Source organism: Hypanus sabinus, chromosome 13 (assembly GCF_030144855.1).
Source record: "Hypanus sabinus isolate sHypSab1 chromosome 13, sHypSab1.hap1, whole genome shotgun sequence".
NCBI classification, from domain to species: Eukaryota; Metazoa; Chordata; class Chondrichthyes; order Myliobatiformes; family Dasyatidae; genus Hypanus; species Hypanus sabinus.
In genome coordinates, this window is record NC_082718.1 from 61,992,391 (window position 1) to 62,017,709 (window position 25,319).

Sequence of the window (25,319 nt, forward strand, 5' to 3'; positions counted from 1 at the left end):
GGTCCATGACCTGGGTGGTGGGGGTCTCTGATGTTATCCTCTCTGGGTCCATGACCTGGGTGGTGGGGGTCTCTGATGTTATCTCCTCTGGGTCCATGACCTGGGTGGCGGGGGTCTCTGATGTTATCCTCTCTGGGTCCATGACCTGGGTGGTGGGGTTCTCTGATGTTATCTCCTCTGGGTCCATGACCTGGGTGGCGGGGGTCTCTGATGTTATCCTCTCTGGGTCCATGACCTGGGTGGTGGGGGTCTCTGAAGTTATCCTCTCTGGGTCCATGACCTGGGTGGTAGGGGTCTCTGATGTTATCTCCTCTGGGTCCATGACCTGGGTGGCGGGGGTCTCTGATGTTATCCTCTCTGGGTCCATGACCTGGGTGGTGGGGGTCTCTGATGTTATCTCCTCTGGGTCCATGACCTGGGTGATGGGGGTCTCTGATGTTATCCTCACTGGGTCCAAGACCTGGGCGGTGGGGGTCTCTGATGTTATCCTCTCTGGATCCATGACCTGGGTGGTGGGGGTGTCTGATGTTATCCTCTCTGGGTCCATGACCTGGGCGTTGGGGGTCTCTGAAGTTATCCTCTCTGGGTCCATAACCTGGGTGGCGTGGGTCTCTGATGTTATCTCCTCTGGGTCCATGACCTGGGTGGTGGGGGTCTCTGATGTTATCCTCTCTTGGTCCATGACCTGGGTGGAGGGGGTCTCTGATGTTATCCTCTCTGGGTCCATGACCTGCGTGGTGGGGGTCTCTGATGTTATCCTCTCTGGGTCCATGACCTGGGTGGTGGGGGTCTCTGATTTTATCTCCTCTGGGTCCATGACCTGGGTGGTGGGGGTCTCTGATGTTATCCTCTCCAGGTCCATGACAAGGATGGTGGGGGTCTCTGATGTTATCCCCTCTGGGTCCATGACCTGGGTGGTGGGGGTCTCTGATGTTATCTCCTCTGGGTCCATGACCTGGGTGGTGGGGTCTCTGATGTTATCCTCTCTGGGTCCATGACCTGGGTGGAGGGGGTCTCTGATGTTATCCTCTCTGGGTCCATGACCTGGGTAGTCGGGGTCTCTGATGTTATCCTCTCCGGGTCCATGACCTGGGTGGTGGGGGTCTCTGATGTTATCCTCTTTGGGTCCATGACCTGGGTGGTGGGGGTCTCTGATGTTATCCTCTTTGGGTCCATGACCTGGGTGGTGGGGGTCTCTGATGTTATCTCCTCTGGGTCCATGACCTGGGTGGTGGGGTCTCTGATGTTATCCTCTCTGGGTCCATGACCTGGGTGGAGGGGGTCTCTGATGTTATCCTCTCCAGGTCCATGACAAGGATGGTGGGGGTCTCTGATGTTATCCCCTCTGGGTCCATGACCTGGGTGGTGGGGGTCTCTGATGTTATCTCCTCTGGGTCCATGACCTGGGTGGTGGGGGACTCTGATGTTATCCTCTTTGGGTCCATGACCTGGGTGGTGGGGGTCTCTGATGTTATCCTCTTTGGGTCCATGACCTGGGTGGTGGGGGTCTCTGATGTTTTATCCTCTGTGTCCATGACCTGGGTGGTGGGGGTCTCTGATGTTATCCTCTCTGGGTCCATGACCTGGGTGGTGGGGGTCTCTGATGTTATCTCCTCTGGGACCATGACCTGGGTGGTGGGGGTCTCTGATGTTATCCTCTCTGTGTCCATGACCTGAGTGGTGGGGGTCTCTGATGTTATCCCCTCTGGGTCCATGACCTGGGTAGTGGGGGTCTCTGATGTTATCCTCTCCGGGTCCATGACCTGGGTGGTGGGGGTCTCTGATGTTATCCTCTTTGGGTCCATGACCTGGGTGGTGGGGGTCTCTGATGTTATCCTCTTTGGGTCCATGACCTGGGTGGTGGGGGTCTCTGATGTTTTATCCTCTGTGTCCATGACCTGGGTGGTAGGGGTCTCTGATGTTATCCTCTCTGGGTCCATGACCTGGGTGGTGGGGATCTCTGATGTTATCTCCTCTGGGACCATGACCTGGGTGGTGGGGGTCTCTGATGTTATCCTCTCTGGGTCCATGACCTGAGTGGTGGGGGTCTCTGATGTTATCCCCTCTGGGTCCATGACCTGGGTGGTGGGGTCTCTGATGTTATCCTCTCTGGGTCCATGACCTGGGTGTTGGGGGTCTCTGATGTTATCTTTTCTGGGTCCATGACCTGGGTGATGGGGGTCTCTGATGTTATCCTCTCTGGGTCCATGACCTGGGTGGCGGGGGTCTCCGATGTTATCCTCTCTGGGTCCATGACCTGCGTGGCGGGGGTCTCTGATGTTATCCTCTTTGGGTCCATGACTTGGGTGGCGGCGGTCTCTGATGTTATCTCCTCTGGGTCCATGACCTGGGTGGTGGGGCTCTGATGTTATCCTCTCTGGGTCCATGACCTGGGTGGTGGGGGTCTCTGATGTTATCCTCTCTGGGTCCATGACCTGGGTGGTGAGGGTCTCTGATATTATTCACTCTGGGTCCATGACCCGGGTAGTGGGGGTCTCTGATGTTATCCTCTCTGGGTCCATGACCCGGGTGGTGGTGGTCTCTGAAGTTATCCTCTCTGGGTCCATGACCTGGGTGGTGGGGGTTCTCTGATGTTATCCTCTCTGGGTCCATGACCTGGGTGGTGGGGGTCTCTGATGTTATCTCCTCTGGGTCCATGACCTGGGTGGTGGGGGTCTCTGATGTTATCCTCTCTGGGTCCATGACCTGGGTGGTGGGGGTCTCTGATGTTATCCTCTCTGGGTCCATGACCTGGGTGGTGGGGTCTCTGATGTTATCCTCTCTGGGTCCATGACCTGGGTGGTGGGGTCTCTGATGTTATCCTCTTTGGGTCCATGACCTGGGTGGTGGGGGTCTCTGATGTTATCCTCTTTGGGTCCATGACCTGGGTGGTGGGGGTGTCTGATGTTTTCTCGTCTGGGTCCATGACCTGGGTGGTGGGGGTCTCTGATGTTATCCTCTCTGGGTCCATGACCTGGGTGGTGGGGGTCTCTGATGTTATCTCCTCTGGGACCATGGCCTGGATGGTGGGGGTCTCTGATGTTATCCTCTCTGGGTCCATGACCTGAGTGGTGGGGGTCTCTGATGTTATCCTCTCTGGGTCCATGACCTGGGTGGTGGGGGTCTCTGATGTTATCCTCTCTGGGTCCATGACCTGGGTGGTGAGGGTCTCTGATGTTATCCTCTCTGGGTCCATGACCCGGGTGGTGGGGGTCTCTGATGTTATCCTCTCTGGGTCCATGACATGGGTGGTGTGGGTCTCTGATGTTATCTCCTCTGGGTCCATGACCTGGGTGGCGGGGGTCTCTGATGTTATCCTCTCTGGGTCCATGACCTGGGTGGTGGGGGTCTCTGATGTTATCCTCTCTGGGTCCATGACCTGGGTGGTGGGGGTCTCTGATGTTATCCCCTCTGGGTCCATGACCTGGGTGGTGGGGTCTCTGATGTTATCCTCTCTGGGTCCATGACCTGGGTGGTAGGGGTCTCTGATGTTATCTACTCTGGGTCCATGACCTTGTGTCGGGGGTCTCTGATGTTATCCTCTCCGGGTCCATGACATGGATGGTGGGGTTCTCTGATATCCCCTCTGGGTCCATGACCTGGGTAGTGGGGGTTTCTGATGTTATCCTCTCTGTGTCCATGACCTGGGTGTTGGGGGTCTCTGATGTTATCTCCTCTGGGTCCATGACCTGGGTGGTGAGGGTCTCTGATGTTATCCTCACTGGGTCCATGACCTGGGTGGTGGGGGTCTCTGATGTTATCCTCTCTGGGTCCATGACCTGGGTGGTGGGGGTCTCTGATGTTATCCTCTCTGGGTCCATGACCTGGGTGTTGGGGGTCTCTGAAGTTATCCTCTCTGGGTCCATGACCTGGGTGGTGTGGGTCTCTGATGTTATCTCCTCTGGGTCCATGACCTGGGTGGTGGGGGTCTCTGATGTTATCCTCTCTGGGTCCATGACCTGGGTGGAGGGGGTCTCTGATGTTATCCTCTCTGGGTCCATGACCTGGGTGGTGGGGGTCTCTGATGTTATCCTCTCTGGGTCCATGACCTGGGTGGTGGGGGTCTCTGATTTTATCTCCTCTGGGTCCATGACCTGGGTGGTGGGGGTCTCTGATGTTATCCTCTCCGGGTCCATGACAAGGATGGTGGGGGTCTCTGATGTTATCCCCTCTGGGTCCATGACCTGGGTGGTGGGGGTCTCTGATGTTATCTCCTCTGGGTCCATGACCTGGGTGGTGGGGGTCTCTGATGTTGTCTCCTCTGGGTCCATGACCTGGGTGGTGGGGGTCTCTGATGTTATCCTCTCTGGGTCCATGACCTGGGTGGAGGGGGTCTCTGATGTTATCCTCTCTGCGTCCATGACCTGGGTGGTGGGGGTCTCTGATGTTATCTTCTCTGGGTCCATGACCTGGGTGGTGGGGGTCTCTGATGTTATCCTCTCCGGGTCCATGACAAGGATGGTGGGGGTCTCTGATGTTATCCTCTCTGGGTCCATGACCTGGGTGGTGGGGGTCTCTGATGTTATCTCCTCTGGGTTCATGACCTGGGTGATGGGGGTCTCTGATGTTATCCTCCCTTGGTCCATGACCTGGGTGGTGGGGGTCACTGATGTTATCTCCTCTGGGTCCATGACCTCGGTGGCCGGGGTCTCTGATGTTATCCTCTCCGGGTCCATGACATGGATGGTGGGGGTCTCTGATATCCCCTCTGGGTCCATGACCTGGGTTGTGGGGGTCTCTGATGTTACCCTCTCTGGGACCATGACCTGGGTGGTGGGGGTCTCTGATGTTATCTCCTCTGGGTCCATGACCTGTGTGGTGGGGTTCTCTGATGTTATCCTCTCTGGGTCCATAACCCGGGTGGTGGGGGTCTCTGACGTTATCCTCTCTGGGTCCATGACCTAGGTGGTGAGGGTCTCTGATGTTATCCTCTCTGGGTCCATGATCTGTGTGGTGGGGGTCTCTGATGTTATCTCCTCTGGGTCCATGACCTGGGTGGTGGGTGGTCTCAGATGTTATCTCCTCTGGGTCCATGACCTGGATTGTAGGGGTCTCTGATGTTATCCTCTCTGGGTCCATGACCTGGGTAGTGGGGGTCTCTGATCTTATCTCCTCTGGGTCCATGACCTGGGTGGTGGGGGTCTCTGATGTTATCCTCTCTGGGTCCATGACCTGGATGGTGGGGGTCTCTGATGTTATTCTCTCTGGGTCCACGACCTGGGTGGTGGGGGTCTCTGATGTCATCCTCTCTGGGTCCATGACCTGGGTGGTGGGGGTCTCTGATGTTATCTCCTCTGGGTCCATGACCTGGGTGGTGGGGGTCTCTGTTGTTATCCTCTCTGGGTCCATGACCTGGGTGGAGGGGGTCTCTGATGTTATCCTCTCTGCGTCCATGACCTGGGTGGTGGGGGTCTCTGATGTTATCCTCTCTGGGTCCATGACCTGGGTGGTGGGGGTCTCTGATGTTATCCTCTCTGGGTCCATGACCTGGGTGGTGGGGGTCTCTGATGTTATCCTCTCCGGGTCCATGACAAGGATGGTGGGGGTCTCTTATGTTATCCCCTCTGGGTCCATGACCTGGGTGGTGGGGTTTCTGCTGTTGTCCTCTCTGGGTCCATGACCTGGATGGTGGGGGTCTCTGATGTTATCTCCTCTGGGTTCATGACCTGGGTGATGGGGGTCTCTGATTTTATCCTCTCTGGGTCCATGACCTGGGTGGTGGGGGTTCTCTGATGTTATCCTCTCTGGGTCCATGACCTGGGTGGTGGGGGTCTCTGATGTTATCTCCTCTGGGTCCATGACCTGGGTGGAGGGGGTCTCTGATGTTATCCTCTCTGGGTCCATGACCTGAGTGGTGGGGGTCTCTGATGTTATCCCCTCTGGGTCCATGACCTGGGTGGTGGGGTCTCTGATGTTATCCTCTCTGGGTCCATGACCTGGGTGTTGGGGGTCTCTGATGTTATCTTTTCTGGGTCCATGACCTGGGTGATGGGGGTCTCCGATGTTATCCTCTCTGGGTCCATGACCTGCGTGGCGGGTGTCTCTGATGTTATCCTCTCTGGGTCCATGTCCTGGGTGGTGGCGGTCTCTGATGTTATCTCCTCTGTGTCCATGACCTGGGTGGTGGGGGTCTCTGATGTTATCCTCTCTGGGTCCATGACCTGGGTGGTGGGGGTCTCTGATGTTATCCTCTCTGGGTCCATGACCTGGGTGGTGAGGGTCTCTGATGTTATCCTCTCGGGCTCCATGACCCGGGTGGTGGTGGTCTCTGATGTTATCCTCTCTGGGTCCATGACATGGGTGGTGTGGGTCTCTGATGTTATCTCCTCTGGGTCCATGACCTGGGTGGCGGGGGTCTCTGATGTTATCCTCTCTGGGTCCATGACCTGGGTGGTGGGGGTCTCTGATGTTATCCTCTCTGGGTCCATGACCTGGGTGGTGGGGGTCTCTGATGTTATCCCCTCTGGGTCCATGACCTGGGTGGTGGGGTCTCTGATGTTATCCTCTCTGGGTCCATGACCTGGGTGGTAGGGGTCTCTGATGTTATCTACTCTGGGTCCATGACCTGGGTGTCGGGGGTCTCTGATGTTATCCTCTCCGGGTCCATGGCATGGATGGTGGGGTTCTCTGATATCCCCTCTGGGTCCATGACCTGGGTGGTGGGGGTCTCTGATGTTATCCTCTCTGTGTCCATGACCTGGGTGGTGGGGGTCTCTGATGTTATCTCCTCTGGGTCCATGACCTGGGTGGTGAGGGTCTCTGATGTTATGCTCACTGGGTCCATGACCTGGGTGGTGGGGGTCTCTGATGTTATCCTCTCTGGGTCCATGACCTGGGTGGTGGGGGTCTCTGATGTTATCCTCTCTGGGTCCATGACCTGGGTGTTGGGGGTCTCTGAAGTTATCCTCTCTGGGTCCACGACCTGGGTGGTGGGGGTCTCTGATGTCAACCTCTCTGGGTCCATGACCTGGGTGGTGGGGGTCTCTGATTTTATCTCCTCTGGGTCCATGACCTGGGTGGTGGGGGTCTCTGATGTTATCCTCTCCGGGTCCATGACAAGGATGGTGGGGGTCTCTGATGTTATCCCCTCTGGGTCCATGACCTGGGTGGTGGGGGTCTCTGATGTTATCTCCTCTGGGTCCATGACCTGGGTGGTGGGGGTCTCTGATGTTGTCTCCTCTGGATCCATGACCTGGGTGGTGGGGGTCTCATGTTATCCTCTCTGGGTCCATGACCTGGGTGGAGGGGGTCTCTGATGTTATCCTCTCTGCGTCCATGACCTGGGTGGTGGGGGTCTCTGATGTTATCCTCTCTGGGTCCATGACCTGGGTGGTGGGGGTCTCTGATGTTATCCTCTCCGGGTCCATGACAAGGATGGTGGGGGTCTCTGATGTTATCCCCTCTGGGTCCATGACCTGGGTGGTGGGGTCTCTGATGTTATCCTCTCTGGGTCCATGACCTGGGTGGTGGGCGTCTCTGATGTTATCTCCTCTGGGTTCATGACCTGGGTGATGGGGGTCTCTGATGTTATCCTCTCTTGGTCCATGACCTGGGTGGTGGGGGTCACTGATGTTATCTCCTCTGGGTCCATGACCTGGGTGGCGGGGGTCTCTGATGTTATCCTCTCCGGGTCCATGACATGGATGGTGGGGGTCTCTGATATCCCCTCTGGGTCCATGACCTGGGTTGTGGGGATCTCTGATGTTACCCTCTCTGGGACCATGACCTGGGTGGTGGGGGTCTCTGATGTTATCTCCTCTGGGTCCATGACCTGTGTGGTGGGGTTCTCTGATGTTATCCTCTCTGGGTCCATAACCCGGGTGGTGGGGGTCTCTGACGTTATCCTCTCTGGGTCCATGACCTAGGTGGTGAGGGTCTCTGATGTTATCCTCTCTGGGTCCATGATCTGTGTGGTGGGGGTCTCTGATGTTATCTCCTCTGGGTCCATGACCTGGGTGGTGGGTGGTCTCAGATGTTATCTCCTCTGGGTCCATGACCTGGATGGTAGGGGTCTCTGATGTTATCCTCTCTGGGTCCATGACCTGGGTAGTGGGGGTCTCTGATCTTATCTCCTCTGGGTCCATGACCTGGGTGGTGGGGGTCTCTGATGTTATCCTCTCTGGGTCCATGACCTGGATGGTGGGGGTCTCTGATGTTATTCTCTCTGGGTCCACGACCTGGGTGGTGGGGGTCTCTGATGTCATCCTCTCTGGGTCCATGACCTGGGTGGTGGGGGTCTCTGATGTTATCTCCTCTGGGTCCATGACCTGGGTGGTGGGGGTCTCTGTTGTTATCCTCTCTGGGTCCATGACCTGGGTGGAGGGGGTCTCTGATGTTATCCTCTCTGCGTCCATGACCTGGGTGGTGGGGGTCTCTGATGTTATCCTCTCTGGGTCCATGACCTGGGTGGTGGGGGTCTCTGATGTTATCCTCTCCGGGTCCATGACAAGGATGGTGGGGGTCTCTTATGTTATCCCCTCTGGGTCCATGACCTGGGTGGTGGGGTTTCTGATGTTGTCCTCTCTGGGTCCATGACCTGGGTGGTGGGGGTCTCTGATGTTATCTCCTCTGGGTTCATGACCTGGGTGATGGGGGTCTCTGATTTTATCCTCTCTGGGTCCATGACCTGGGTGGTGGGGGTTCTCTGATGTTATCCTCTCTGGGTCCATGACCTGGGTGGTGGGGGTCTCTGATGTTATCTCCTCTGGGTCCATGACCTGGGTGGAGGGGGTCTCTGATGTTATCCTCTCTGGGTCCATGACCTGAGTGGTGGGGGTCTCTGATGTTATCCCCTCTGGGTCCATGACCTGGGTGGTGGGGTCTCTGATGTTATCCTCTCTGGGTCCATGACCTGGGTGTTGGGGGTCTCTGATGTTATCTTTTCTGGGTCCATGACCTGGGTGATGGGGGTCTCCGATGTTATCCTCTCTGGGTCCATGACCTGCGTGGCGGGTGTCTCTGATGTTATCCTCTCTGGGTCCATGTCCTGGGTGGTGGCGGTCTCTGATGTTATCTCCTCTGTGTCCATGACCTGGGTGGTGGGGGTCTCTGATGTTATCCTCTCTGGGTCCATGACCTGGGTGGTGGGGGTCTCTGATGTTATCCTCTCTGGGTCCATGACCTGGGTGGTGAGGGTCTCTGATGTTATCCTCTCTGGGTCCATGACCCGGGTGGTGGGGGTCTCTGATGTTATCCTCTCTGGGTCCATGACATGGGTGGTGTGGGTCTCTGATGTTATCTCCTCTGGGTCCATGACCTGGGTGTTGGGGGTCTCTGATGTTATCTTTTCTGGGTCCATGACCTGGGTGATGGGGGTCTCCGATGTTATCCTCTCTGGGTCCATGACCTGCGTGGCGGGTGTCTCTGATGTTATCCTCTCTGGGTCCATGTCCTGGGTGGTGGCGGTCTCTGATGTTATCTCCTCTGTGTCCATGACCTGGGTGGTGGGGGTCTCTGATGTTATCCTCTCTGGGTCCATGACCTGGGTGGTGGGGGTCTCTGATGTTATCCTCTCTGGGTCCATGACCTGGGTGGTGAGGGTCTCTGATGTTATCCTCTCTGGGTCCATGACCCGGGTGGTGGGGGTCTCTGATGTTATCCTCTCTGGGTCCATGACATGGGTGGTGTGGGTCTCTGATGTTATCTCCTCTGGGTCCATGACCTGGGTGGCGGGGGTCTCTGATGTTATCCTCTCTGGGCCCATGACCTGGGTGGTGGGGGTCTCTGATGTTATCCTCTCTGGGTCCATGACCTGGGTGGTGGGGGACTCTGATGTTATCCCCTCTGGGTCCATGACCTGGGTGGTGGGGTCTCTGATGTTATCCTCTCTGGGTCCATGACCTGGGTGGTAGGGGTCTCTGATGTTATCTACTCTGGGTCCCTGACCTGGGTGTCGGGGGTCTCTGATGTTATCCTCTCCGGGTCCATGACATGGATGGTGGGGTTCTCTGATATCCCCTCTGGGTCCATGACCTGGGTGGTGGGGGTCTCTGATGTTATCCTCTCTGTGTCCATGACCTGGGTGGTGGGGGTCTCTGATGTTATCTCCTCTGGGTCCATGACCTGGGTGGTGAGGGTCTCTGATGTTATCCTCACTGGGTCCATGACCTGGGTGGTGGGGGTCTCTGATGTTATCCTCTCTGGGTCCATGACCTGGGTGGTGGGGGTCTCTGATGTTATCCTCTCTGGGTCCATGACCTGGGTGTTGGGGGTCTCTGAAGTTATCCTCTCTGGGTCCATGACCTGGGTGGTGTGGGTCTCTGATGTTATCTCCTCTGGGTCCATGACCTGGGTGGTGGGGGTCTCTGATGTTATCCTCTCTGGGTCCATGACCTGGGTGGAGGGGGTCTCTGATGTTATCCTCTCTGGGTCCATGACCTGGGTGGTGGGGGTCTCTGATGTTATCCTCTCTGGGTCCATGACCTGGGTGGTGGGGGTCTCTGATTTTATCTCCTCTGGGTCCATGACCTGGGTGGTGGGGGTCTCTGATGTTATCCTCTCCGGGTCCATGACAAGGGTGGTGGGGGTCTCTGATGTTATCCCCTCTGGGTCCATGACCTGGGTGGTGGGGGTCTCTGATGTTATCTCCTCTGGGTCCATGACCTGGGTGGTGGGGGTCTCTGATGTTGTCTCCTCTGGGTCCATGACCTGGGTGGTGGGGGTCTCTGATGTTATCCTCTCTGGGTCCATGACCTGGGTGGAGGGGGTCTCTGATGTTATCCTCTCTGCGTCCATGACCTGGGTGGTGGGGGTCTCTGATGTTATCCTCTCTGGGTCCATGACCTGGGTGGTGGGGGTCTCTGATGTTATCCTCTCCGGGTCCATGACAAGGATGGTGGGGGTCTCTGATGTTATCCCCTCTGGGTCCATGACCTGGGTGGTGGGGTCTCTGATGTTATCCTCTCTGGGTCCATGACCTGGGTGGTGGGGGTCTCTGATGTTATCTCCTCTGGGTTCATGACCTGGGTGATGGGGGTCTCTGATGTTATCCTCTCTTGGTCCATGACCTGGGTGGTGGGGGTCACTGATGTTATCTCCTCTGGGTCCATGACCTGGGTGGCGGGGGTCTCTGATGTTATCCTCTCCGGGTCCATGACATGGATGGTGGGGGTCTCTGATATCCCCTCTGGGTCCATGACCTGGGTTGTGGGGGTCTCTGATGTTACCCTCTCTGGGACCATGACCTGGGTGGTGGGGGTCTCTGATGTTATCTCCTCTGGGTCCATGACCTGTGTGGTGGGGTTCTCTGATGTTATCCTCTCTGGGTCCATAACCCGGGTGGTGGGGGTCTCTAACGTTATCCTCTCTGGGTCCATGACCTGGTGGTGAGGGTCTCTGATGTTATCCTCTCTGGGTCCATGATCTGTGTGGTGGGGGTCTCTGATGTTATCTCCTCTGGGTCCATGACCTGGGTGGTGGGTGGTCTCAGATGTTATCTCCTCTGGGTCCATGACCTGGGTGGTAGGGGTCTCTGATGTTATCCTCTCTGGGTCCATGACCTGGGTAGTGGGGGTCTCTGATCTTATCTCCTCTGGGTCCATGACCTGGGTGGTGGGGGTCTCTGATGTTATCCTCTCTGGGTCCATGACCTGGATGGTGGGGGTCTCTGATGTTATTCTCTCTGGGTCCACGACCTGGGTGGTGGGGGTCTCTGATGTCATCCTCTCTGGGTCCATGACCTGGGTGGTGGGGGTCTCTGATGTTATCTCCTCTGGGTCCATGACCTGGGTGGTGGGGGTCTCTGTTGTTATCCTCTCTGGCTCCATGACCTGGGTGGAGGGGGTCTCTGATGTTATCCTCTCTGCTTCCATGACCTGGGTGGTGGGGGTCTCTGATGTTATCCTCTCTGGGTCCATGACCTGGGTGGTGGGGGTCTCTGATGTTATCCTCTCCGGGTCCATGACAAGGATGGTGGGGGTCTCTTATGTTATCCCCTCTGGGTCCATGACCTGGGTGGTGGGGTTTCTGATGTTGTCCTCTCTGGGTCCATGACCTGGGTGGTGGGGGTCTCTGATGTTATCTCCTCTGGGTTCATGACCTGGGTGGTGGGGGTCTCTGATGTTATCTCCTCTGGGTCCATGACCTGGGTGGCGCGGGTCTCTGATGTTATCCTCTCCGGGTCCATGACATGGATGGTGGGGGTCTCTGATATCCCCTCTGGGTCCATGACCTGGGTTGTGGGGGTCTCTGATGTTACCCTCTCTGGGACCATGACCTGGGTGGTGGGGGTCTCTGATGTTATCTCCTCTGGGTCCATGACCTGTGTGGTGGGGTTCTCTGATGTTATCCTCTCTGGGTCCATAACCCGGGTGGTGGGGGTCTCTGACGTTATCCTCTCTGGGTCCATGACCTGGGTGGTAAGGGTCTTTGATGTTATCCTCTCTGGGTCCATGATCTGTGTGGTGGGGGTCTCTGATGTTATCTCCTCTGGGTCCATGACCTGGGTGGTGGGTGGTCTCAGATGTTATCTCCTCTGGGTCCATGACCTGGGTGGTAGGGGTCTCTGATTTTATCCTCTCTGGGTCCATGACCTGGGTGGTGGGGGTCTCTGATGTTATCCTCTCTGGGTCCATGACCTGGATGGTGGGGGTCTCTGATGTTATCCTCTCTGGGTCCACGACCTGGGTGGTGGGGGTCTCTGTTGTCATCCTCTCTGGGTCCATGACCTGGGTGGTGGGGGTCTCTGATGTTATCCTCTCTGCGTCCATGACCTGGGTGGTGAGGGTCTCTGATGTTATCCTCTCTGGGTCCATGACCTGGGTGGTGGGGGTCTCTGATGTTATCCTCTCCGGGTCCATGACAAGGATGGTGGGGGTCTCTTATGTTATCCCCTCTGGGTCCATGACCTGGGTGGTGGGGTCTCTGATGTTGTCCTCTCTGGGTCCATGACCTGGGTGGTGGGGGTCTCTGATGTTATCTCCTCTGGGTTCATGACCTGGGTGATGGGGGTCTCTGATTTTATCCTCTCTTGGTCCATGACCTGGGTGGTGGGGGTCTCTGATGTTATCTCCTCTGGGTCCATGACCTGGGTGGCGGGGGTCTCTGATGTTATCCTCTCCGGGTCCATGACATGGATGGTGGGGGTCTCTGATATCCCTCTGGGTCCATGACCTGGGTGGTGGGTGTCTCTGATGTTATCCTCTCTGGGACCATGACCTGGGTGGTGGGGTTCTCTGATGTTATCTCCTCTGGGTCCATGACCTGGGTGGTGGGGGTCTCTGATGTTATCCTCTCTGGGTCCATAACCCCGGTGGTGGGGGTCTCTGACGTTATCCTCTCCGGGTCCATGACCTGGGTGGTGAGGGTCTCTGATGTTATCCTCTCTGGGTCCATGATCTGTGTGGTGGGGGTCTCTGATGTTATCTCCTCTGGGCCCATGACCTGGGTGGTGGGTGGTCTCAGATGTTATCTCCTCTGGGTCCATGACCTGGGTGTTAGGGGTCTCTGATGTTATCCTGTCTGGGTCCATGACCTGGGTGGTGGGGGTCTCTGATGTTATCCTCTCTGGGTCCATGACCTGTGTGGTGGGGGTCTCTGATGTTATCCTCTCTGGCTCCATGACCTGGGTGGTGGGGGTCTCTGATGTTATCCTCTCTGGGTCCATGACCTGGGTGTTGGGTGTCTCTGATGTTATCTCCTCTGGGTCCATGACCTGGGTGGTGGGGGTCTCTGATTTTATCCTCTCTGGGTCCATGACCTGGGTTGTGGGGGTCTGTGATGTTATCTCCTCTGGGTCCATGACCTGGGTGGTGGGGGTGTCTGATGTTATCCTCTCTGGGTCCATGACCTGGATGGTGGGGGTCTCTGATGTTATCCTCTCTGGGTCCATGACCTGGTTGTTGAGGCTCTCTGATGATTAAGGCTGCTTTCCTAAACAGTGCTCCTCCATCTAGATGTGCTCAGTGGCAGGGAGGGTTTTGCCCGTGAACTGTATCCCCTACTTTTTATAAGATTTTCATTGAAGGACATTGATGTTTCCATATTAAGCTGTGTTGCAACCATTCAGTATACTCTCCACCACACATTTATATAAGTTTGTCAATGTTTTAGATGACATTCTGAACTTATGCAAACTTCTAAGAAAGTAAAGAAAGTCTGCTTTCTTTGTAATGGCACTTGCTGCTGGACCCAGTAAACAGAAATCCCTACAAAAGGTGATTTTCTTCATTGTTCTTCCCTGTAAAATCCTTTCCCACTATTAAGCACATCTACAAGGAGCACTGTCACAAGAAAGCACCATCTAACATCAAGGACCACGACCATCCAGGTCATGCTCTGTTCTTGCTGCTGCCATTTGGGAAGGAGTTACAGGAGCCTAAGGTACCACACCACCATATTCAGAGACAATTATTACCCTTCAAGCATAAGTCTTCTGAACCAGTGTTGATGACTTCACTGAACACAACCTATAGACACACTTTCAAGGATGTTACAGTACATGTTCTCAGTATTACTGATTTACTTATTTATTATTATTTATATTTTTGTATTTGCTTGGTTTGTCCTTTGTACATAGGTTGCTTATCAGTCAGACTTTCTGTGTAATTTTTCATTGATTCTGTTGTACTTTGTTTAAATATGAATGACTGCAAGAAAATGAATCACAGAGTAGCATATGGTGACATATACGTATTTTGATAATAAATTTACTTTGAACTTTAAACTTCCTTCATTTAGATCACCGGGATGCTGGATTACTTCGGCTCCTAGCAACTATTCTTTTTGTTAGCTGTCAGTGAAAGCTCTGATTCCTTTCTTGTATGCAGCCCATCTTTTCTTGCTGTACAGCAAACTGCTAAGAAAGCAGACTTTTCATTTCAGCATTTGTACTGACAGTGAATTTGTTATTGTTCCATCCCTGGTTTAAAAATTCGCTGAAGTTGGTGACTGCCTTTCCAGTGTGTATGTTGAATTCTTCACTGAGACTAATGCTATCTGTTACAATTGGTCAAAATAGTTGAATTGGTTACCGCTTTCAGTGAAATGTTGTTAAGTCTGATTAGCCATAATGCATTGTTACATAACTAGATTTCTATTGACACTAATTGTGAGGGAAGGCATGAGAAGATCACTCAGTGAGTCTCTGAAGTTGTTGTTCTGTCCACTGGACAACAAAGATTTTGCTTCCTGAATGCTTTTGGGTGTATCTTATGGATTTTGGGCTGCTGAACATGGAAATTACATGAAATCTCCCTGTCACATGCTATTTTTAATTGCCTATATTTATTATTTTAATTCATAATTCCAGTCACTTAAACTGTTACCCACAATGTAAGCTGAAAAGTTTTCTATTTTATGCAGGCATACCTGGCATTGTTAGACAAGGTGGATGCTGCATAACAGAACTGGTTTTAGAAAGACAATAGAAGTATCACACACACACACACACACTGTTGTATACGTTACATTTACATGTATATTGGTTTGCGATCACATTTTCTACATACATAGTACAATGTGTATACTTGTATTTTCAGGAGTATTCATGATAGCAAAATGTCTCGCCAGTTTTGCTACAGCCACAATACTTTCTGTTAAGTTTGTGACAAGTATACTCTTAAATCTCAAAGATGAAGCATGACTCCCCATTAAGAAAGTCTAAGAGCTCTACTTTAGGTGTAAAATTGATGACCAAGACAAAGCCAAGCCTCCTCATATTTGTTGTGCTGTTGATCTTGGAGCTTGGCTGAGAGGTACATGGAGGCCAATGCTGTTCGCTGTCCCGATGATATGGCGAGAGCAGAGGGGTCATGTGACAGACTGCTACTTCTGTCTGACCAGTGTGTCTGATTTCCTTGCTAAAAACAAGACATCCATTGAATACCCCAGTCTCCCTTCACCATGAGACCTGTGCCACATGACAATAGTCTTCCAGGACCAAAATCACCAGAGACGTGGAGTCTAGAGATGGCATACAAAGATGCCATGAAGCACCAGCCAGGAATAGAAAACGACACTGATACTGATACAGATTTTGAACCCTTTATGTTGAGTGAGCCTAATCTGATAACTCAGTCCGAGTTAAATGACTTGGTCAGAGGCTTGGGTTTGTCAAAGTAAAAGCTGAATTACTGGGTTCAAGACTGCAAGGATGGAATCTGCTATCACCAGGCACAAACATTTCCATGAAGGATTTCGCTATTTGAGACAGATGTTTCCCACAATAACTCAGCAGAAGGAAGATCAACTACCTTAGTACATATAGAAAAGTGGGAGTGGGGTGGAAGGAAACACCACTAGAGCTTGTTTTTGTAGAGCTTACCAACACATTTGAACAAATGCGGTCTCTATTAAATACTCAAGAAAACCGGCAATTCCACCATCCCACCAAAGCTTTCCTTTCAATGTCAACATGCACTACTTTTTCATGTGGTAAGAAGATTTGAAATCAATTCTAAAGGATACAGGAAGCCAGTGTAGAGTAGCTAGGATGGGAGTGACATGTTCCCTCATCCTGGTTTTGGTTAACTAGCATTCTGAATGAGTTGAGTTTGTCCAGAATGAGACCATTTGGTCCATTGCATTTGCTCTACCATTTCAATATGGCTGATCTATTGGCCCTCTCCGCTCAATCTCCTGCCTTATCCCCATATCCCTTCATGCCCTGACCAACCAACAATCTATCAACCTCTGACTTAAATATATCAGAGTCAGGTTTAATATCACAGGCACATGTCATGAAATTTGTTGTCTTTGCAGCAGCAGTACAATGCAAAAGGTAATAATAGAAAAAAATATTAAATAGTCATGCAAAAATAAAATTAAAGTAGTGAGGTAGTGTTCATGGGTTCTATGTCCATTCAGAAACTGGGTGGCAGAGGAAAGAAGCTGTTCCTAAATTGTTGAGTGTGTGCATTCAGGCTTCTTCTGTATCTCCTTCCTGACAGTAGTAATGAGAACAAGGCATGACCTGCGTGAAGGGGGTCCTTAATGATGGATGACGCCTTTTTGAGGCATCACCTTTTGAAGAAGTCCTGGATACTACGAACACTAGTGCCCATGATGGAGCTGACTAAGTTTATAACTCCCTGCAACTTAGTTTGATCCTGTGTAGTAGCACCCTACCTTCCCCACCTCCCCATACCAGACATTGATGTAGCCAACTAGAATGCTCTCCACAGTACATCTGTAAAAAGTTGCAAGTAGCTTTGGTGACATATCAAATCTCCTCAAAGTCCTAATGAAATCTAGCCACTGTTGTGCCTTTTTTGTAGCTGCATCTATATGTTGGGCCTAGGATAGATCCTCAGAGATATTGACACCCAGGAACTCGAAATTGCTCACTCTTTCTACTTCTGATTCCTCTGTGAGGACTGCTGTGTGTTCACTTGTCTTATCCTTTCTGAAGTCCACAATCAGTTCTTTGGTCTCTCTGATATTGAGTGCAAGGTTATTGCTGTGACACTACTCAACTAGTTGATATATCTCACTCCTGTATGCTCTCTCATCATCATCTAAAATTCTGCCAACACTAGTTGCATCATCAGCAAACTTGTAGATGTCACTTGGGCTGTGCCTAGCCATACAGTCATGGGTGTTGAGAGAGTAGAGCAGTAAGCTAAGCAGACATACCTGTGGTGCACCAGTGTTGATTGTCAGAGAGATGGAGAGTTTATAGAGTCAGTACAGCACCAAAACAAACCCTTCCACTCATCTAGTCAATTCCAAAACCATTTAAACTGCCTACTCCCATTGATCTGCATCTGGACCATAGCCTTCTATATCCCTACCATCCACGTACCTATCCAAACTTCTTAAACATTGAAATTGAGCTCACATGCACTATTTGTGCTGGCAGCTCGTTCCACACTCTCATGACCTTCTGAGTGAAGAAGTTTCCCCTCAAACTTTTCATCTTTTACCCTTAACCCATGACCTCTGGTTGTAGTCCCACCCAACCTCAGTAAAAAAGCCTGCTTGCATTTGTCCTATCTATACCCATCATAATTTTGTATACCTATTAAATCTCCTCTTAATCTTCTACACTCTTCAAAGTAAAGGTGTAACCTATTCAATCTTTCCTTATAACTCAGGTCCTCCAGACCCAGCAACATCCTTGTAAATTTTCTCTGTACTCCTTCAACATTGTTTACATCTTTCTTGTAGACACGTGACCAAAACTACACACAATACTCCAAATTAGGTCTCACAAACATCTTATACTACTTCATCACAACCTGCACTCAATACTTTGATTTATGAAGGTCAATATGCCAAAAGCTTCCTTTACGATACTATCTACCTGTGGTGCCACTTTTTCCCCGTTGTTCCCCGGCACTCCTCAGTATCCTATCATTCACTGTGTAAGACCTATCTTGGTTGGTCCGACCGAAGTGCAAAACTTTGCACTCGTCGGCATTAAATTCTTACTGCTGTTTTTCAGTCCATTTTTCTAGCTGCACCAGATCCTAATATAATCCATGATAGCCTTTCTTGTTGTTGACTACACCCTTAATCTTGGTGTCATCAGCAGATCTGCTGATCCAGTTAATCACATTATCATCCAGATCATTGACATAGATGACAAACAACAGAGGACCGATCCCTGCGACATTCCACTAGTCACAGACCTCCAGTCAGAGAGGCAACCATCTACTACCACTCTCTGGCTTCTCCCACAAAGCCAATGTCTAATCCAATTTACTACCTCATCTTGAATGCCATGTGACTGAACCTTCATGGCCAACCTCCCGTTCGAGACGTTGTCAAATGCCTTGCTAAGGTCCATGTAGACAGCATCCTCTGCCTTGCCTTCATCCACTTTCCAGATAGCTTATTTCCAATCTGCACAGATTGTGATGTTAAATGCTGAGAAGTAGTCAATAAACAGCATCCTGACATAGGAATTTGTTTTGTCCAGATGTTCCAAGGCTGCATGAAGAGCCATGAAATCACATCCGCCGTAGACCTATTGTGGTGATAGGCAAACTGCAGTGATTCACCACTCTGGCTAAAGAAATTCCTCTTCATCTCCATTCTAAAAGGTTTCCCCTCTATTCTAAAGCTGTGTCCTCAGGTCTTAGATTCCCCTACCACAAGAAACATCCTTTCTACATTCACTCTATTGACATTTGACAGATTTTGATGGGGTCACCCCTCATTCTTTGGAATTGAATTGAATTATTTTTTCCATCCTTCACATACATGAGGAGTAAAATTCTTTACATTATGTCTCTGTCTAAATGATGTAATTTATAGCACTCTTTGGAGCAGCATAGTTGTCTTAGTTTATTACTAAATGTGTTCCTTTCTTCAGCCAAAGTAGCATGCAGAGGGTGAGAAACATTGTCCAGAATTGCCAGGGTTTTCTGTAGGGTCCTTTATTCTACCACAGCCTCCAGTGTGTCCAGTTTGACTTCTGTAGTAGAGCCAGCCTTTCTAATCCAGGTCAAGTGTTGCCTCACCTGGAAGGATTGTTTGGGGCCCTGAGTGGAGATGAGAGAAGAGGTGTATGGGCAGGTGTAACAGTTAGACTGCTTGCAGAGATAAGTGCCTGGAGGGAGAACAAAGAGGACAAATGGAAAAAGGAATCATGGAAGGAGAGATTCCTGTGGAAAGTGGAGGAGGGGAGGTAAAGATATGTTTAGTAATAGGATCTCTTTGGAGATGGCAGGTTGCAGAAGATAATGTGTTGGTTATGGAGTGATCTGTTTACTTGACCCAAAACTTTTCTTGTTCTTTTATTTGTGTCAGCTAACCATAGTTTGAACCAAGGCAATTCTACATAAACAGTGTTCTTCAACACAGTTATGAATTCCTGTTGCACAGTTTTCTACTAACATAAGCAAGAAATGCTTCATTCATAGTTGTACTGTTGCTCTCTGATGAATTGAGTAATGTGGATCTCACCCTGATATAATCCTTCTCTTGGCAGAAATTAGATGTTTCATTTCAATTGAACACTGAAGCTGACATTGAAAATGATCAGGACAACAATTCCGGTTTTGAATTGGATGTTTTGAACTGCGACACTATAGGACAAGTAAAGGAGAAGATTTTTGAGACCTTCTTCAATAAATATGGTTACTCCCAAAGGTTTCAAAAGGAAGATATCGACCTAGGTAATATTTCTCGCCATTCTTCCATTTTTATTAGAACAACTGCTGCACTAATTGATAGTGTTAATTGGCCATCATTAGTCAAGGGAATGGAGTTCATGATCTATGAGGTAATGTTGCAGCTCTATAAAACCCTGGTTACACCACACTTGGGATATTGTGTTCAGTTCCAGTCAACTTATTACAGGAAGGACGTAGAAGCTTTAGAGAGGAAACAAAGGGGATTTACCATGATTAGAGAGCATGAGGAAAGGTTGAGTGAGCTAGGGCTTTTCTCTTTGGAAATAAAGGAGGATGAGAGGCAAATTGATAGAGATGTACAAGATGATAGGAGGCATAAATTGAGTGGATAGTCAGAAACTTTCTTCCCAAGGTGGAAGTAACTAGTACAAGGGGCGTAGTGGTTAGCACAGCACCTTACAGTACAGGCAACCTGGGTTCAGTTCCTGCTGCTGCCTGTAATGAGTTTGTATGTTCTCTCCATCACCACATAGGTTTCCTCTGGGTGCTCCAGTTTCCTCCCACAGTTCAAAGACATACCACTTGGTAGGTTAATTGGTCATTGTAAATTGTCCCATGATTAGGCGACGGTTAAATCGGGGATTGCTAGGTGGTGCAAATCGAAGGGCCAGAAGAACCTATTCTGACCTGTATCTCAATAATATGAATAATTTAAGGTAATTGCAGGAAAGATTTGCCGTAATCTAAAGGGTGGATGTCAGAGATGGCTGTAAAGGCAAATATATTGGGGACATTTAGAAAATTCTTAGAGCGGCACATGAATGATAGGAAAATGGAGGGCTATGTAGAAGGGACAGATGAGGTTAATTATAGAGTAGGTTAAAAGGTTGGCACAACATTGTGAACTGAAGGGCCTGATTAGTCTTCAATCCTCCATGTTCTAACTCCAGCACAAAATCAGAAATAAACACTGATACACTGAATGGTAATAAGACCTACATTGGTTACTTGAACAATCTCTAGCCTCTGATCACTAGTTTTATATCTGGTTATATGATCTTATCATTAGGAGTGGTTATGAAATATTCCCACTGATCAAGTTAATCACACCTCAGAGTATTACAAAGTCTAAAACAAAAATAGTGCTGAAAGAACACATTGTGTCTAGCAGCGCCTGCGGAGGCAAAGGTGTAAGTTGATGTTTCAACCCCCTACATCAGAACTGAGAGGAAACGGGAAAGTTGCAAATTTGTAGCAGTATGCTGAGAGCAGGAGTGGTTGGGGTAGCTTCTGGTAGTTGGTAGGTGATAGGTGGAACCAGATGAGATGGGGTGATGGGTCGATGGAATCAGTTGGAAGAGTGGGGTGGAAGGAGAGTTAAAATAACAAGCAGCTGGAAGCTGGAGTTGATCAGTGCAGACAAAGCATTTGTGTGCCACTAAACAGTTGCCTAGTCTACAATTTTTTTCACTACAGCTTGGGTCTGGTTGAAAGAGCTGGAGGTGAATCTTTGCCACTTCTGGACTGCCTATTTAGGACCTTGGTTGATGAAGAGACAAGTAAAACCTCCTACTATTCTCAAGTTCACCTGGACATCTCTGAAACTTACTTTTCAGGATCTTTCTGTCTCCATCTTATGAGACAGTTTAGTTATTGTTATCCTCCAGGAACCACCAACTCTCATGTCACACCTACTTGTAAAGATGCCATCAATTTTCCCAATTTCTCCACCTCCTCCTCATATGTTCTCAAGGTGAGACCTTCTACTCTAAAGCTTCTGAAATATCCTTTTCCTTCCCTCTGCTGTAGTTGATTAAGCCCCACATGGGATGGCGCAATGGTGTAGCAATAGTGCAATGCCTTACAGCACCAGTTATAAGATAACTGCCGCTGTCTGTAGGGAGTTTCTGTGTTCTCCCCGTGATCATGTGGGTTTTCTCCAAGTGCTCTGGCTTCCTCCCATTTGCCAAAGATCTACAGTTAGAGTGAGTTGTGCTCAGAAACAGAGTAGCACTTGTGAGCTGCCCAGCACAACCTTCGCTGATTTGATTTGACACAAATGGCACATTTCATTGTGTTTCAAAGTACACATGACAAATAAGCTCATCTTTAATCATTAATCACATGTACTTGCCACATTTCCCACACATCTGTTCTGACCACCCTTACCCCCCACAACCCTATCTCAGGTAGAACAGCAATGGAGTTCTCCTCGTCCTCACTTTTCACCCCATCAGACACCATATCCAATACATCATCCTCCATCATTACCAGCAACTCCAATGTGATCCCATAATTAGTCATATCTTTGCTTCTCCCCAACGTCCTTTCCTGCTCACTACCCATTGTTTGCCAGGGGGACTGCTCCCTTTTGGATTCCTTTCCTGCTCATCCACCCCCTCCAATTTCACCCCTACCCTGGCCCTTACAACTGCAACCATAAGAGGTATTACACCTGTCTCTTCACCTCCATCCAGAGACCTGCCTCTCCTAAGGAGAAACAAAGATTCTATTCCATTCAGTGATCATGCTGTGACCACCTCTTTATTGGTAAAACCATGCATAGATTAGGTGACCATCTTGTGGAACATCTGGACTCTGTCCACAGTGGCTCATTCAAGCTTTCAGTTGCACATCATTTTAACTCTCCTCTCCTTCTCCCCTTCCCACAAGTGACTCCATCATTCCCTCCCAGTCTTGTTCCACCTATCACTTAGAAACTTCTGTCATACTGCTGCATCCCCAAGGTGCTATGTACTGTACCACGCAAACACGAGGAAATCTGCAGATGCTGGAAATTCAAACAACACACACAAAATGCTGGTGGAACACAGCAGGCCAGGCAGCATCTATAGGAAGAAGTACAGTCAACGTTTCAGGCCGAGACCCTTCATCAGGACTGTATTGTACCAACTCTCTTTTCTGTTTCCTCTCGGCCCTGATGCAGAACTCAACCTGAAATGTCCTTTTGCCTCCAATGATTGTGGCTGTTGCAGTATTCAAGGTCACTTATTGTCATTCTTCAGTACACGAGTATAGAGGAGAACAAAATGATTGTTACTCCAGATCCAATGCAACATCAAAAAACACAGTAAGCATAAAAACACAATTAATATAAATATGAAAGCATCCTATAAAGCACAATGTACAAGTAACTGTTGAGTGTGGCCATATATACACAAGATTAGCTTCTATACATTGGCTGACCTTATGTTAGGTACAGAAATATCTGTCCGTACATTGACTCTGACAGGAAAAGATAAAGCAGTGGTGATGGCAAGTCTACCAGGGTGGGTTAATGGGTGGTGGTGCTGATCAGCCTGATGGCTAGAAGTAACTGTATTTGGATGAATACTGTAAAGCCTGGGAGTGGGACAAACAGACTATGAGCACGATGGATGGGAGCATTCATGACATTGTTGGTGTTTTCCCAACACTTTTCTGTATCTATGTTCTTGGCGGTGGGCAGGCAGGTGCCAATGATGTCTAGCTATTTCAACTTCCCGTTGTGGAGCCCAATTGGTTGTAGAGTCTAGATTACAGCATATTCCTTTTTGGCTGGTATTATAAAGGTCTTTGTTACTAAACATATAAAAGTTAAAACAATAATTTACATTTCAATAATACCTTTAACTTAGCAAAACTATCTAAAGACAGTCCCACTACAATCCTTTCTCTGTCCATGATATCCTTCCATATTTACCTTTACTATTTCTGTAACAGCTTTCAGAGTTGCTTACTTTTATTTTGGGAAAATTGTGTGACAAAATTATTACAACTGAGCCATAGAGCAGGAAATATTATAGTACGAGATATTATCAAAGAGGTTGTGTGGGGAAGTTAAGAGACTTTGAATCATGAATACATAGAGCACTACAACACAAAATTAGACCCTTTGGCTCATCTAGTCCATGCCAAACTATTATTTTGCCTACTCCCATCAACCTGCACCAGGACCATAGTCCTCCATATCCCTCCCATCCATGTACTTATCTAAACTTCTTTTAAATGCTGAAATCAAACCTGAAGTCAATCCATTACTAATGCTGGAAGCCTGTTGCACACTCTCACCACCCACTGAGTGAAGAAGTTCCCTTTAAGTATTTCGCCTGTTACCCTTAACATATGACTCTAGTTCTAGTCTCACTCAACCTCAGAATCTCCCTTTATACTCACCATCCAGGGAATAAAGTTCTAGCCTAGTTAACCTTTCCCTATAACTCCTTAAGGTTGTTATAGCCAGGGGCGGTAATGGGGACAATCTCCCACTGCCTATTAAATGCTCCCAATGGCGTGCGCCTCAAATAGCCTCTGGCAACCAAGTCCAGCTCCTGACCTTCACGTGTGGCTTAGCTACTAAACCCAATGGAACTGTTTCTACTGACAGGAGAAGGGGCAAAGGCCGGTTATTGGCGCCTTAAAGTCAGTTGCTTCAGGCAGCTGGGGCTTGTCAGTCATGGTTGGTAGCTCACCTAGGAGAAGGAAAACTCTCATCTCAAACCTCTGCTGCCTTGAGGCTACACCCGCTCATGGGGAAGGCTTCGAGAGTAAACCCTGAAGGAAAAATCCGGAACGGAGACCCCAGGGCAGCCCTACGTTGAGTTCAATGCTGACTGGCAACTCCTGCTACACTGCTGGTACTAAACTGTATTGGTTTCTGCCGTTCCTTTGGGTGCATCAGATGCACGGAGAAGGGGAGCTTGCTACATTGGCAACAGCTCAATATTGTACTCCCCAGGCTTGCGTATCTAGACAGCTACGACACAATATCCTCAGATAACTCAGGTCCCAGCAAAGTCCTTGTAAGTGTTCTCTGTATACTTCCAAATTTATTGAGTCTTTCCTGTAGGTAGGTGACCATAACGGCACACAATACCTTAATTAGGCTTCTTCATTGTCTTATAGATCTTCACCCTAACATCCCAACTCCTGTATAAAGTGCTTTGATGTATGAAGGCCAATGTGCCAAAAACTCTCTTTATTACCCTATCTACCTGTGACACCACTTCCAAGGAATCAGGGGTCTGTATTCCCAGATCACTCTGTTCCAGCACATTCCTCAGTGCCCTAAATTCACTGGGTGAATCCTACTCTATTTTTTTCTACCAAAGTGCAAAACCTGACACTAAATTCCTTTTCCACCCATTTTCCTAGATGGTCCAAATCATTTTGTAAGTTTTGATAGATAGCCTTGTTGTCTACTATGCTCCCCATCTTGAAGTCATCCACATATTTGAGGATCCAGTTTACCACATTATCATCCAGATCGTTGTTATACAATACTTTGCAAAAGTCTTATAT

At 49.9% G+C, this 25,319-nt stretch overlaps 1 protein-coding gene across 1 annotated transcript in view; it reads left to right on the plus strand.

The window, feature by feature from the left end:
• The window catches only part of plxnc1 (plexin C1), a 229,139-nt gene that overhangs the window by 186,979 nt on the left and 16,841 nt on the right, over positions 1-25,319 (plus strand). The window contains exon 25 of the mRNA XM_059987740.1: positions 19,874-20,060. Coding sequence (XP_059843723.1) covers positions 19,874-20,060 — 187 coding nt within the window. The remainder of the gene's footprint in view (positions 1-19,873; positions 20,061-25,319) is intronic.